At 35.5% G+C, this 12,804-nt stretch overlaps 1 protein-coding gene across 3 annotated transcripts in view; it reads left to right on the forward strand.

The window, feature by feature from the left end:
- Positions 1-12,804, forward strand: part of LOC117333607 (protein phosphatase Slingshot homolog 1-like) — a 75,766-nt gene that overhangs the window by 12,280 nt on the left and 50,682 nt on the right. Inside the window, exon 3 of one of the 3 annotated variants that reach the window (XM_033892986.1) lies at positions 11,347-11,418. The exons of the other annotated variants lie outside the window; for them this stretch is intronic. Within the exon in view, the coding sequence (XP_033748877.1) occupies positions 11,347-11,418 (72 nt within the window). The remainder of the gene's footprint in view (positions 1-11,346; positions 11,419-12,804) is intronic. 3 annotated transcript variants of the gene reach the window in all.

A 12,804-nucleotide genomic window follows, 5' to 3' on the forward strand; every position in this document is an offset into this window, starting at 1 on the left:
CAGGTGACATGAGGACGTACATATTAGGTAATACAGGTGATGTGAGGACGTACATAGTAATACAGGTGATGTGAGGACGTACATATTAGGTAATACAGGTGACATGAGGACGTACATATTAGGTAATACAGGTGACGTGAGGACGTACATACAGTGGAACTTCGTTAACTCGAACTCGGATAACTCGAATACCCCGCTTAACTTGAAGTACCTCGCCGGTCCCGGCCGAATTCTCTCTTTATCTTAGTAAAAAAAACTCGGAAAATTCGAATTCGGATAACTCGAAAAACTCGGATAATACGAAGTATAAATTTGGTCCCAACAATAAAAATCCTACTTGAAATGTTCGAATAACTCGAAGTATAATTTTCGTCGATCGGTGGCAAACGCCGACATTTTTTAAGAGCTAAATTCCGTTTGTAATACTGAACATATCGGCACTACTAACCTACATGCTATTATAAGTGTTTCATAAATTCATAAAAGAAATTGTCGGTTGAATCTTATAACAACAAGTCTTGGTGATAAAAAGTACTGCTTTACTTACATCAGGTAATTTCCCAAGGCGGTCGCCGATATCAGTACACACGATAGTCAACAACTCATCTACCCGTTCGCTCAAGCGGAACTAATCTCTGACACACCGGTAGATCTACCCGGCTGATGTTTTTACAGGTGTAGAAATGACACAGTCACCGGCGCCTATTAAATCTTTAAACTGCTGAAACAATAGCGTAATTACTGCCGAGGTGTTCAGAGTACAACTGTAACGGTCAGTGCTGTCTATTAAATCGGATAAAATGCCAACTCAGTTACAGTAACATTTTATACGCACATGCGCAGCCCAACTTCCGATGCTAATACACATGGAAATGGCGTGGTTATCAATAAAAAGTAAGTAGGCCGATCAAACAGTATTTTATATATGTCCAATAAAAGGTAATGGTTCTGTTACGTTTTGTATGCAATCTGTGTTAAACTTAAACGGTTATTTGTTTTGACATTAATAACTTGTTATTTTGTCGAATTCCGTTTTATCGTTTACCTTTTGCAAACATGACTTGCACATCAGATCGTTATTGAAGTGACTAAGTGAAAGAAACTTTATCGTGACAGTATATCGGCAAAACTGCACCAAATTACAAGTGACATAACGAAACATTACATATATATTTACATGTATTGACCAGTCTTCACACGAAACTGATGAGCGACAGAGCGAAGTTATAATGATTATATAATGTTGACAAATATTGACCAAACTTTTCACCAAAAACGATAACTCGCTTAATTCGAACACTCGGATAACTCGAAGTTTTTTCGTGGTCCCGTCGACTTCGAGTTAACGAAGTTCCACTGTATTAGGTAATACAGGTGATGTGAGGACGTACATATTAGGTAATACAGGTGACATGAGGACGTACATATTAGGTATTACAGGTGACATGAGGATGACATATTAGGTAATACAGGTGACATGAGGATGACATATTAGGTAATACAGGTGACATGAGGACGTACATATTAGGTAATACAGGTGATGTGAGGGTTTACATATTAGGTAATACAGCTAGGTGATGTGAGGACGTACATATTAGGTAATACATGTGACATGAGGACGTACATATTAGGTAATACAGGTGATGTGAGGACGTACATATTAGGTAATACAGCTAGGTGATGTGAGGACGTACATATTAGGTATTACAGGTGATGTGAGGACGTACATATTAGGTAATACCTGTGACATGAGGACGTACATATTAGGTAATACAGGTGATGTGTGGACGTACATATAAGGTAATACATGTACAGGTGACATGAGGACGTACATATTAGGTAATACAGGTGATGTGAGGACGTACATATTAGGTAATACATGTGACATGAGGACGTACATATTAGGTAATACAGGTGATGTGTGGACGTACATATTAGGTAATACAGGTGATGTGTGGACGTACATATAAGGTAATACATGTACAGGTGACATGAGGACGTACATATTAGGTAATACAGGTGATGTGAGGACGTACATATTAGGTAATACATGTGACATGAGGACGTACATATTAGGTAATACAGGTGATGTGTGGACGTACATATTAGGTAATACAGGTGATGTGAGGACGTACATATTAGGTAATACAGGTGACATGAGGACGTACATATTAGGTAATACAGGTGATACAAGGATTCACATATTAGGTAATACAGGTGTCGATTTACATACTAGACTGTCTTGATGGACAAAATATTTTTTTGACATGCATGTATCTTATATACAGTTATTAAGTTATATGATGACATACATATAAGGTAATAAAAGTTATGTTAGGATGTACATATAAGGTAATAGAAGTTATGTTAGGATGTACATATAAGGTAATAGAAGTTATGTTAGGACGTACATATAAGGTAATAGAAGTTATGTTAGGACGTGCATATAAGGTAATAGAAGTTATGTTAGGATGTACATATAAGGTAATAGAAGTTATGTTAGGACGTACATATAAGGTAATAGAAGTTATGTTAGGATGTACATATAAGGTAATAGAAGTTATGTTAAGATGTACATATAAGGTAATAGAAGTTATGTTAAGATGTACATATAAGGTAATAGAAGTTATGTTAAGATGTACATATAAGGTAATAGAAGTTATGTTAAGATGTACATATAAGGTAATAGAAGTTATGTTAGGACGTACATATAAGGTAATAGAAGTTATGTTAGGACGTGCATATAAGGTAATAGAAGTTATGTTAGGATGTACATATAAGGTAATAGAAGTTATGTTAGGATGTACATATAAGGTAATAGAAGTTATGTTAGGATGTACATATAAGGTAATAGAAGCTATGTTAGGATGTACATATAAGGTAATAGAAGTTATGTTAGGATGTACATATAAGGTAATAGAAGTTATGTTAGGACGTACATATACGGTAATAAAAGTTATGTGAGGGCGTGCATATAAGGTAATAGAAGTTATGTGAGGGCGTGCATATAAGGTAATAGAAGTTATGTGAGGACGTGCATATAAGGTAATAAAAACAACATGAAGACTTTTCTATCTGGTATACTCTATGAAAATGACTCTCGGGACAGAAAAAAAGGTGATAAAGGGATGAGGAGTCCGTCCTTTGAGATGCTACTATCATAGGACTATTAGTCTCTGTTGACATTCAGAGAATCCGTGTGGACTGGCACACTACACTAGGTAGAACTAAAGGTTATATATGGTAAAAACCTGTAACACTAAACACCACTTAGTGGACATGTTCTCATCACAATGTTATCAGGTACATCACCCTAAAACTGTCTAGACACAATGAAACTAATTGACAAGAATTCTTGAAAGCCCAGAAAACTTACATGTCTTTTTTGTTGTTGTTGACATTTTCAGATTGCAGATTGCAGACAAAAAATACACTTAGATTACATAATGTATTTTGAGATGTTTAATCTGTAATTAATGGATTTATAATCTAATGACTGATGTATTAGATGGTGAAGTTTTGTAGCCGACCATCCTTAAAACCTGTGTACGAGAAGGATAGGTAACGGGTGTAGTCGATGTCTAATATTCATGATGCACAAACACCCATACAGCCAATTTCTTTGTACATAACTATAGGTTGAATGGTTTTCAACGTGACTTTAAAACCTGTATACTTTTTATATGTACAGGTAAATTGTATATCTGCACCGGGACCTTCCCATACAGATAATAAAATCTCATTTCCTGTACAGCCACGGTACCTGACCCTCCTTGTGTCTAGCTGTGAAGATCAGAGACATAATCCCTTACCTCCATCTAGGCGATCATAGAATAGGGGAAATCTAGTTAGAAAATTCATTACCAAGTTATAGGGATATAAGTAGTAGGTGGGGACTTTGATCTTGTTCTGATTTAACAGAACAGAAATATATTTCTGCATGGTTAACTTGCAATATGAAAAAATCTTTAATCTAGGATAAAACTATTTCATCTCAGATTAAATTCTGAAATTGATACCGGGTATGTACTGGTTTGGAAATCTTTGCAAGAAAAAAATTAGAATATTTAATATTTTAAGAACAATCAAAATTTTGACATGTGCTGTCCATACAAAAAAATATAATACATTCAGTTTGAAAAGATATAACAAACAACATTATGTCTTCTTGAAGCGAAGTGTCAGTCGGTGAGGAGACACCACAGCTGTAGACCTGTTTTATAACAATCAGTGGGTGGGGAGACACCACAGCTGTAGACCTGTTATATAACAATCAGTCGGTGGGGAGACACCACAGCTGTAGACCTGTTTTATAACAATCAGTCGGTGAGGAGACACCACAGCTGTAGACCTGTTTTATAACAATCAGTCGGTGGGGAGACACCACAGCTGTAGACCAGTTTTATAACAATCAGTCGGTGGGGAGACACCACAGCTGTAGATCTGTTTTATAACAATCAGTGGGTGGGGAGACACCACAGCTGTAGACCTGTTTTATAACAATCAGTGGGTGGGGAGACACCACAGCTGTAGACCTGTTTTATAACAATCAGTCGGTGGGGAGACACCACAGCTGTAGACCTGTTTTATAACAATCAGTCGGTGAGGAGACACCACAGCTGTAGATCTGTTTTATAACAATCAGTCGGTGGGGAGACACCACAGCTGTAGACCTGTTATATAACAATCAGTCGGTGGGGAGACACCACAGCTGTAGACCTGTTTTATAACAATTAGTCGGTGAGGAGACACCACAGCTGTAGACCTGTTTTATAACAATCAGTCGGTGAGGAGACACCACAGCTGTAGACCTGTTTTATAACAATCAGTCGGTGAGGAGACACCACAGCTGTAGACCTGTTTTATAACAATCAGTCAGTGAGGACACCACAGCTGTAGACCTGTTTTATAACAATCAGTCGATGAGGAGACACCACAGCTGTAGATCTGTTTTATAACAATCAGTCGGTGGGGAGACACCACAGCTGTAGACCTGTTTTATAACAATCAGTCGGTGGGGAGACACCACAGCTGTAGACCTGTTTTATAACAATCAGTCGGTGGGGAGACACCACAGCTGTAGACCTGTTTTATAACAATCAGTCGGTGAGGAGACACCACAGCTGTAGACCTGTTTTATAACAATCAGTCGGTGAGGAGACACCACAGCTGTAGACCTGTTTTATAACAATCGGTCAGTGGGGAGACACCACAGCTGTAGACCTGTTTTATAACAATCAGTCGGTGGGGAGACACCACAGCTGTAGACCTGTTTTACAACAATCAGTGGGTGGGGAGACACCACAGCTGTAGACCTGTTTTATAACAATCAGTGGGTGGGGAGACACCACAGCTGTAGACCTGTTTTATAACAATCAGTGGGTGGGGAGACACCACAGCTGTAGACCTGTTTTATAACAATCAGTTGGTGAGGAGACACCACAGCTGTAGATCTGTTTTATAACAATCAGTCGGTGAGGAGACACCACAGCTGTAGACCTGTTTTATAACTATCAGTCGGTGAGGAGACACCACAGCTGTAGACATGTTTTATAACAATCAGTCGGTGGGGAGACACCACAGCTGTAGATCTGTTTTATAACAATTAGTCGGTGGGGAGACACCACAGCTGTAGACCTGTTTTATAACAATCAGTCGGTGGGGAGACACCACAGCTGTAGATCTGTTTTATAACAATCAGTCGGTGAGGAGACACCACAGCTGTAGATCTGTTTTATAACAATCAGTCGGTGGGGAGACACCACAGCTGTAGATCTGTTTTATAACAATCAGTCGGTGAGGAGACACCACAGCTGTAGACCTGTTTTATAACTATCAGTCGGTGGGGAGACACCACAGCTGTAGATCTGTTTTATAACAATCAGTCGGTGGGGAGACACCACAGCTGTAGACCTTCATCATTGCAAAATAATCATAATGGTTCAAGTTCTTTTAAAAGTAGACAACTTTGACAACAGTTTTTAGCTATGATTGGCAGATTGACAGCACGATTAAATGACAATCTATGAGATAAAGGTGTTGAAAGCTGATACAAATTGTATCTGTCTTGGTAAATGTTAGTCGGACAATCTGTACATATTTATTTACCTCAACAGGAAATTAATGGACACTGTAATAGACAGGAAATGAACAACTTGAAACCTCAGTTGTTAGGTGTACTAGTACAAGGCAGTGTTTATAAGGCTGTATAAATTGTCAATAAATCCCCTATGGAAAATGAAAGTACAATTGAGTGGTGGCCTACATACATATAGACCTGTTGTACAGTAATTAGGTCGCTGTATATAGTGTAACTGTGGAGGTTTTACAGCCTCATTTCCTCTTGTCATTATATTGACACTAGATTATCACAGATAGCATGACCATCATGGCAGAATCAGGATACATGGCTTTAATGATGTGAATTAAGTACAGTTAATGAGTTAGTGGAATTAAATTTTGCTTTTTATGCATGTACATGTGTATATATATATATATATATATTATACACTGTATATCAGTTCTCGTTTTAAAATACATCATTATTTATTAAAAAAAAAATTGTAGGAATGTAGAGATATGCCCATGCTCTTTTCATTGTACACATGATCGAAGTACATATTAAGATATATCTATACATTAATGATACAAGAATTCTAAAATGTGGGAGTGACTCTGAAATATCGGATCAACATTTGGGGATAGGCTATTTTCATATTAATTTTTAAGGTCTCTGAATATGATGGCTAGGTTAAATAAGGGGATGGTGTGATTATACAATAAATATGTATATAAGATGAATATTACATTGACATATCATGATCACTTTCAAATAGTTTTGTCTAATTTTTTAGAAAAAAATATAGAATTTTGTTTTTGCATTTCATTTGTGAATGATATGGAACAATTCTGTAAAAATAAAAATGGAACAATTCTTTAAAATTAAACAATTACATGCACTTCTGCAAAAAGAAAAAACAACATGAAGCAATTCTGAAAAATAAACATGTCCCCAGACCAAAGGTCCTGATATATAGCCACAAGGGCTCAAATAGAGACCAAGGGTTTTGATAGCCACCAAGGGTTTTGATAGCCACCAAGGGTTCTGATAGCCACCAAGGGTTTTGATAGCCACCAAGGGTTCTGATAGCCACCAAGGGTTCTGATAGCCACCAAGGGTTCTAAAATGAAGTGTTAATGTGTGAAGTAGATTACAATATGTTGTGTATTTACGGAATTCCACTGGAACTGGGACTTATACATACACAAATATGTTTGACCTTGGGTAAATGGGTCATACAAAGCTTAAGGTCAGAGTTCAGATTAGAGAAAAGCTGTGTTTGTCACTGAAAGTTTGTCTAGTGGATCATGATAGAATCCTCTCAAATGTGTTTGTGTATTACTCAGACAGTGTTTGTGTATTACTCAGATACAAATAGACATGTCAACTCATACAGTCTCCGAGACGTTCAATCTGTAACCCAACAGCAATCAATCTTAGGGTCTCACAGCAAATATTGGTGTATTAGCATTTAATCCTCAATAAATCTACTTTATTTGTTTTTTTCATATCTTGATGGATAATATGGCATATAGGATACTAATTATGAATATGATCTGACAAATTTTATAAATCTGGAATATTTCCTGATCGACGTCTGATAAGGTACAGCTGATACTGAATTCCCTCTAATGACAGTTTTTATGTATTTTATCATGTTTCAATGTTTTCGGTTGATATATTCTGTGTCCTGTACAGGTACATACAGGTGTACTGTACATTGATCATTATAACAATCATATTGAATGTATAATTAATTCACCTACCACAGATACTTTATCAGTATATATACATATTCAAAGTTACATGCCTTATAGGAGATGCTGTGTAGAAGATTTCCACCAGGTTACCCAGTGGGATACACAGAATTCCTACCAGGTTACCCAGTGGGATACACAGAATTTCCACCAGGTTACCCAGTGGGATACACAGAATTTCCACCAGGTTACCCAGTGGGATACACAGAATTCCTACCAGGTTACCCAGTGGGAAACACAGAATTTCCACCAGGTTACCCAGTGGGATACACAGAATTTCCACCAGGTTACCCAGTGGGATACACAGAATTTCCACCAGGTTACCCAGTGGGATACACAGAATTTCCACCAGGTTACCCAGTGGGATACACAGAATTTCCACCAGGTTACCCAGTGGGATACACAGAATTCCTACCAGGCTACCCAGTGGGAAACACAGAATTCCTACCTTTATGACTGTAATTTATAGTTAAATGTTTACTGTTCTATTAGAACTATTGATCTAAATTAAAGTCGTAAAGGTTTTATCTCAGATGTAGGAGGTGACTGTAAACAATGGTCACATGACACCCTGTAATGACATATTCTTCACTTCTTCCAACATTTATATATATCCTTCAGGTCACATGACACCCTGTAATATACACAACATTTATATATATCCTTCAGGTCACATGACACCCTGTAATGACATATTCTTCACTTCTATCTTTCAGGTCACATGACACCCTGTAATGACATATTCTCCCCTTCTCAAATATACACAACATTATATATATCTTCCAGTTTCGTAAAATGAAAAAAGTTAATTTAAAAAAAGTATATTACAACAACAAATTGTTATTTAAGCATTATGTCAAATATACGATGTATTGACGGCTGATTTTACATCATTAATTCATTAATGATTTTGTTTTTCATTACTTTTCCTTTTTTAAACCTGGAAAAAGACTATATACATGTAGGAATTGGTAGGGCTATATAACAAAAGCTTTTCAAAATGAATAGTATTTACCGTACTACAGGAAACTGGAGGTACAATATATACATGTAGGAATTAGTAGGAATGTATAATGAGACCTTCTCAAAATGACGAACATTTACCGTAATACAGGAAACTGTAGGTACAATATAGAGGCCCTAATACCCCTGACAGATTGGGGTGGACATCATTGTACTATATACTGAGTTGGATTTCATAAATATCTGTACTCTCCCACATCTACTACAATATATTAACAAGCTATATTTAGACTGGAAGTTCAAATTTCCTTTCAGAATAAAGTGGATACTTTGGTATTATTTGATAAAAGTGTATCAAATGTACAGCCGATATTATGTATAACTAAGGGAGGATTATACCTGGCTATAATGTTATAGAATATCAGAATGGTAAGGAGATTTTTTCCTAATACAATTGTAATTAGATTTCTGTAATGTCCAAACTGGTGTTCTAATAAAGAAGCTGATTTCTGTAATATCCAAACTGGTGTTCTGTAATAATGTCTCTGTAATGTCTCTAATAAGGAAGCTGATTCCTGTATAATGTCCAAACTGGTGTTATATATAAAAAGTTAAAGGGAGGCAGATATCTTCCTTACCTCAAACTTTCTTTCTGATGTTCTACTGTCCGTAGACCAGTGATATAAAATAAAACCTGTCCTATTATCAACACCATTCTTAAGTTAACTGTACAAAGAGTGAAGAACAGAAAGCTTAGGTTTCATACTTCCTGTGATTGGTGACAGAGGTTGTATTATATCGGAATGTCTCTAATTTTCTCACCTGTTGTGTTTGGTTCAGAGGTAGGCAGTACTTAGCTATGATCTCCTTAATACTGTAATTTACACATAAAGGAAGTTTAAATTCAGGAGAAATGACAAAATGTGATGATGAAATACGACGGTGGTAATTATTGGGGTGTTTGTGTATCCATCATAGTGTTTGTAGAATACTTGATTTCATACAGAAAGAAGTTTCTTAAAGCAATCCATCATTGTCCATTTGTCTGTTCACTGGGTACAAACTGTGACTCACGAAAATGCTCGCTACATACCAGTTATATTTAAAATCAATGTGTTCAAACTGATATTACAAAAAAAAACAGAAAGCTTACTGGCTAAACGTCATCCCATCAGATATCTTACCCATCACTGGTTACAAACTGATACTCACAAAATCAGTCACTGGCTAAGTAACCCATCATATGACATACCATTGTACACTCACAACAATTGCGAAATGATTTGTAACAACTTATATAGATCATGCTTGTTGGCCCGAGTTGAAGTGCACAAGGGTTCTTACTGTGGGGGGAAACCGGAGAACTCGGGGAAACCGGAGAACTCGGGGAAACCCAAAAGGTTAGGCAAGTTACCCAGTCCCCCTTCATGCCGATTGGGGCATTGTCAATAAGGAAAATCAGTATTTGTGATAAAAGTTCATAAACCTTTGCTGTTGTGATTCTACATTGTACAAATCCATGAACTCTCATGTCTGATAGCTGCAGGTGAAAGAGCATGTTTGTGAATGTTGAATCGATAGATTGTATTCCTGTGTCTGAGAAATTACTAGATCGTAATGGTGATACACAAGTGCAGTAATATTATAAGGAGTTTGTTGCTGACAATTGTCCCAGTTTAGGTAAACATACATGCCAGCCACACCTGTCGGAAGACATTTCTGACAGCACCGTCACAAAACCCGTATTACTGGGCCGTAGAATTTCATTACACTCGATGTAGTATCTGGTGCATTCACATATAGAGAGAGAGGGCAGGACAGATTATAAATTTGGAATAGTAGATGAATAATCAAAATATCCTTGAAAGTGAGAACCTGAATATCAAAACTTCAATTTATTATTCATTTTATTGTAGAATCTTTTAAATGTCAACAAATTGTTATTATTATTGTGTACTAGTACAGATGGCAGTTTATTTTGTGTGGATATTTTCAGACTTGTTATCAGATTTGGCCCTGTTATATGGATACATAAGGAGGTGTTAATTGAGTCAGTTTCGGGACGTATGAACTCATTCCCATGGTTACCATTGTCCTGGCTTTTAATGTACATGTTTGTCATTGCTGTTTATACCATGATGTTGTTCTTGTCGTTATTATTGTCTATGTCGTCGTCGTCATCATCATAATCATCATCATCATCATCATCATCATCAAAAGTTTACTATGCAGCTAAGAATCCATAATCATCAAAGATGAAAATTTCTGTCTTTAAAAAATTGACTTTTTACATAAATATTAAAGTTTATAATATATTTATATAAAGATGGTTGTTGATGGTCAAATTAGAATCAATAGAGATAAATAAATAATACTGATACAGTTCACAGAACTGTTTTTTTGAGACAGGAAATTTCCATCTATTTAATGCTATATCAATGTATTGACCATGATCATGCTTTAGTAAACTTCTTCATTGTGTTTCCTCCCATGGATTGTCATCGTCACTGCTTCTCTCATCACAGATCATCTCATCAAATGCTTAATTGTACATGTTCCTTTCAGGTCTGAGTTAGCTAAGAAAAAGCTGAAAAAGTTTTTCAACACTGTTCGTTTTATCTCCAAATTACAGCCAAGGTGAGACCGTAGTTATCTCCCTTTCAGCATGTGACTACGTGCAGTTATTAACCAATCAAATGATGGAACATATCTGTAGCTTGCTTATAATCTCTAATAATTTGACTGTCTGTGTATCTGTCACAACATACAAAATACATCAGCCACATTCCAGCCTGGTCTATTTATACGTCAGAGGTATCGGAAGATTTCAGATAGAGGCTGGGAGTTTAAAACTAACCAATTACATTACAATGCCGAAAAGTATTGTATTTGACAAATTTCAGAATGTGTCGGTCTTCATGATTGGTTCATTCAGTTTCAGTCTCCATTACTTAAAACTTATTTCATGGTTGTTTTCTTTGAATGTAAAGAATTATTTACAAAAAAAATATTGATAAAACTTTAATCTCAATACACAGCTATAATGCCAGACCACATATATAAATAAATTAACTGTTATATATGTATATGAAATATATATTTGTATTTCATACATAAAATACAGATTTGTATTTCATTAACCATAATGATATGTGTATAAAAAATCCTCACAATTATATGTCTTCTTTATATATTTATTTTCCACTTTCCTCAAAATTCTTTTTTCTTTATCTTTTCTTTCTGTTAATGTAAAAAAAAAAAAATATTTAAGTTTTTGGAAAAAAACTGAAATTAGACATAAATAACATTGATATCAAATATAATGAAGCACTAAAATTAATCAGATATTGTATATAACTTCAGCTATGTTTTGTATCCATGCATCTTACTACTGTTTATATACTCTACATGGTGGTGGTAATATATATATATATATATATCAGTGGGTAGCGGGCTAGTGCCTTTTTGTTTTGTCCCTGTATAAACAACTTTATACAAATACAATACATTTATTATACTTCTGCTGTAAATACATTATATTGTGTCATGATTTCTCCTTAAGGAAAAAAATAAAACGAAAAAAAAAAACTATTTGTAAAATTTAATTTTAGTGTCTTTTCTATTTGTTTTGTTCTATTGTAAAACATTAATATTTCTATATAATTCTGATATTTTTATCTATTATACTTATATTTGAATTACCCATTCTGTTACGATTTCTGCACCAAAACCTTTTTTGCATATTTCTGTCCATGTGTGATACTGCTAAACTCATACAGAATGTCCTTGTTATAAATTCTTATAATATAAATGTAAACCTTGAACTCGACGTTAGATACACCTTTATTACTTCAATATTTCTTATTGTCTTGATTGATGATATTTACATTGTTCTCAAACTTTCCTTGTTATTTAATGACATTTTTATATGAATGTGGAAACAAAATATGAAGAAAATTGAGATTTATGGTTAATTGCTGCCAGCAGAATGAACTTAATTTATGGACTGTTCATTGTCATTGT

Source organism: Pecten maximus, chromosome 8 (genome assembly GCF_902652985.1).
Source record: "Pecten maximus chromosome 8, xPecMax1.1, whole genome shotgun sequence".
Classification (NCBI taxonomy): Eukaryota; Metazoa; Mollusca; class Bivalvia; order Pectinida; family Pectinidae; genus Pecten; species Pecten maximus.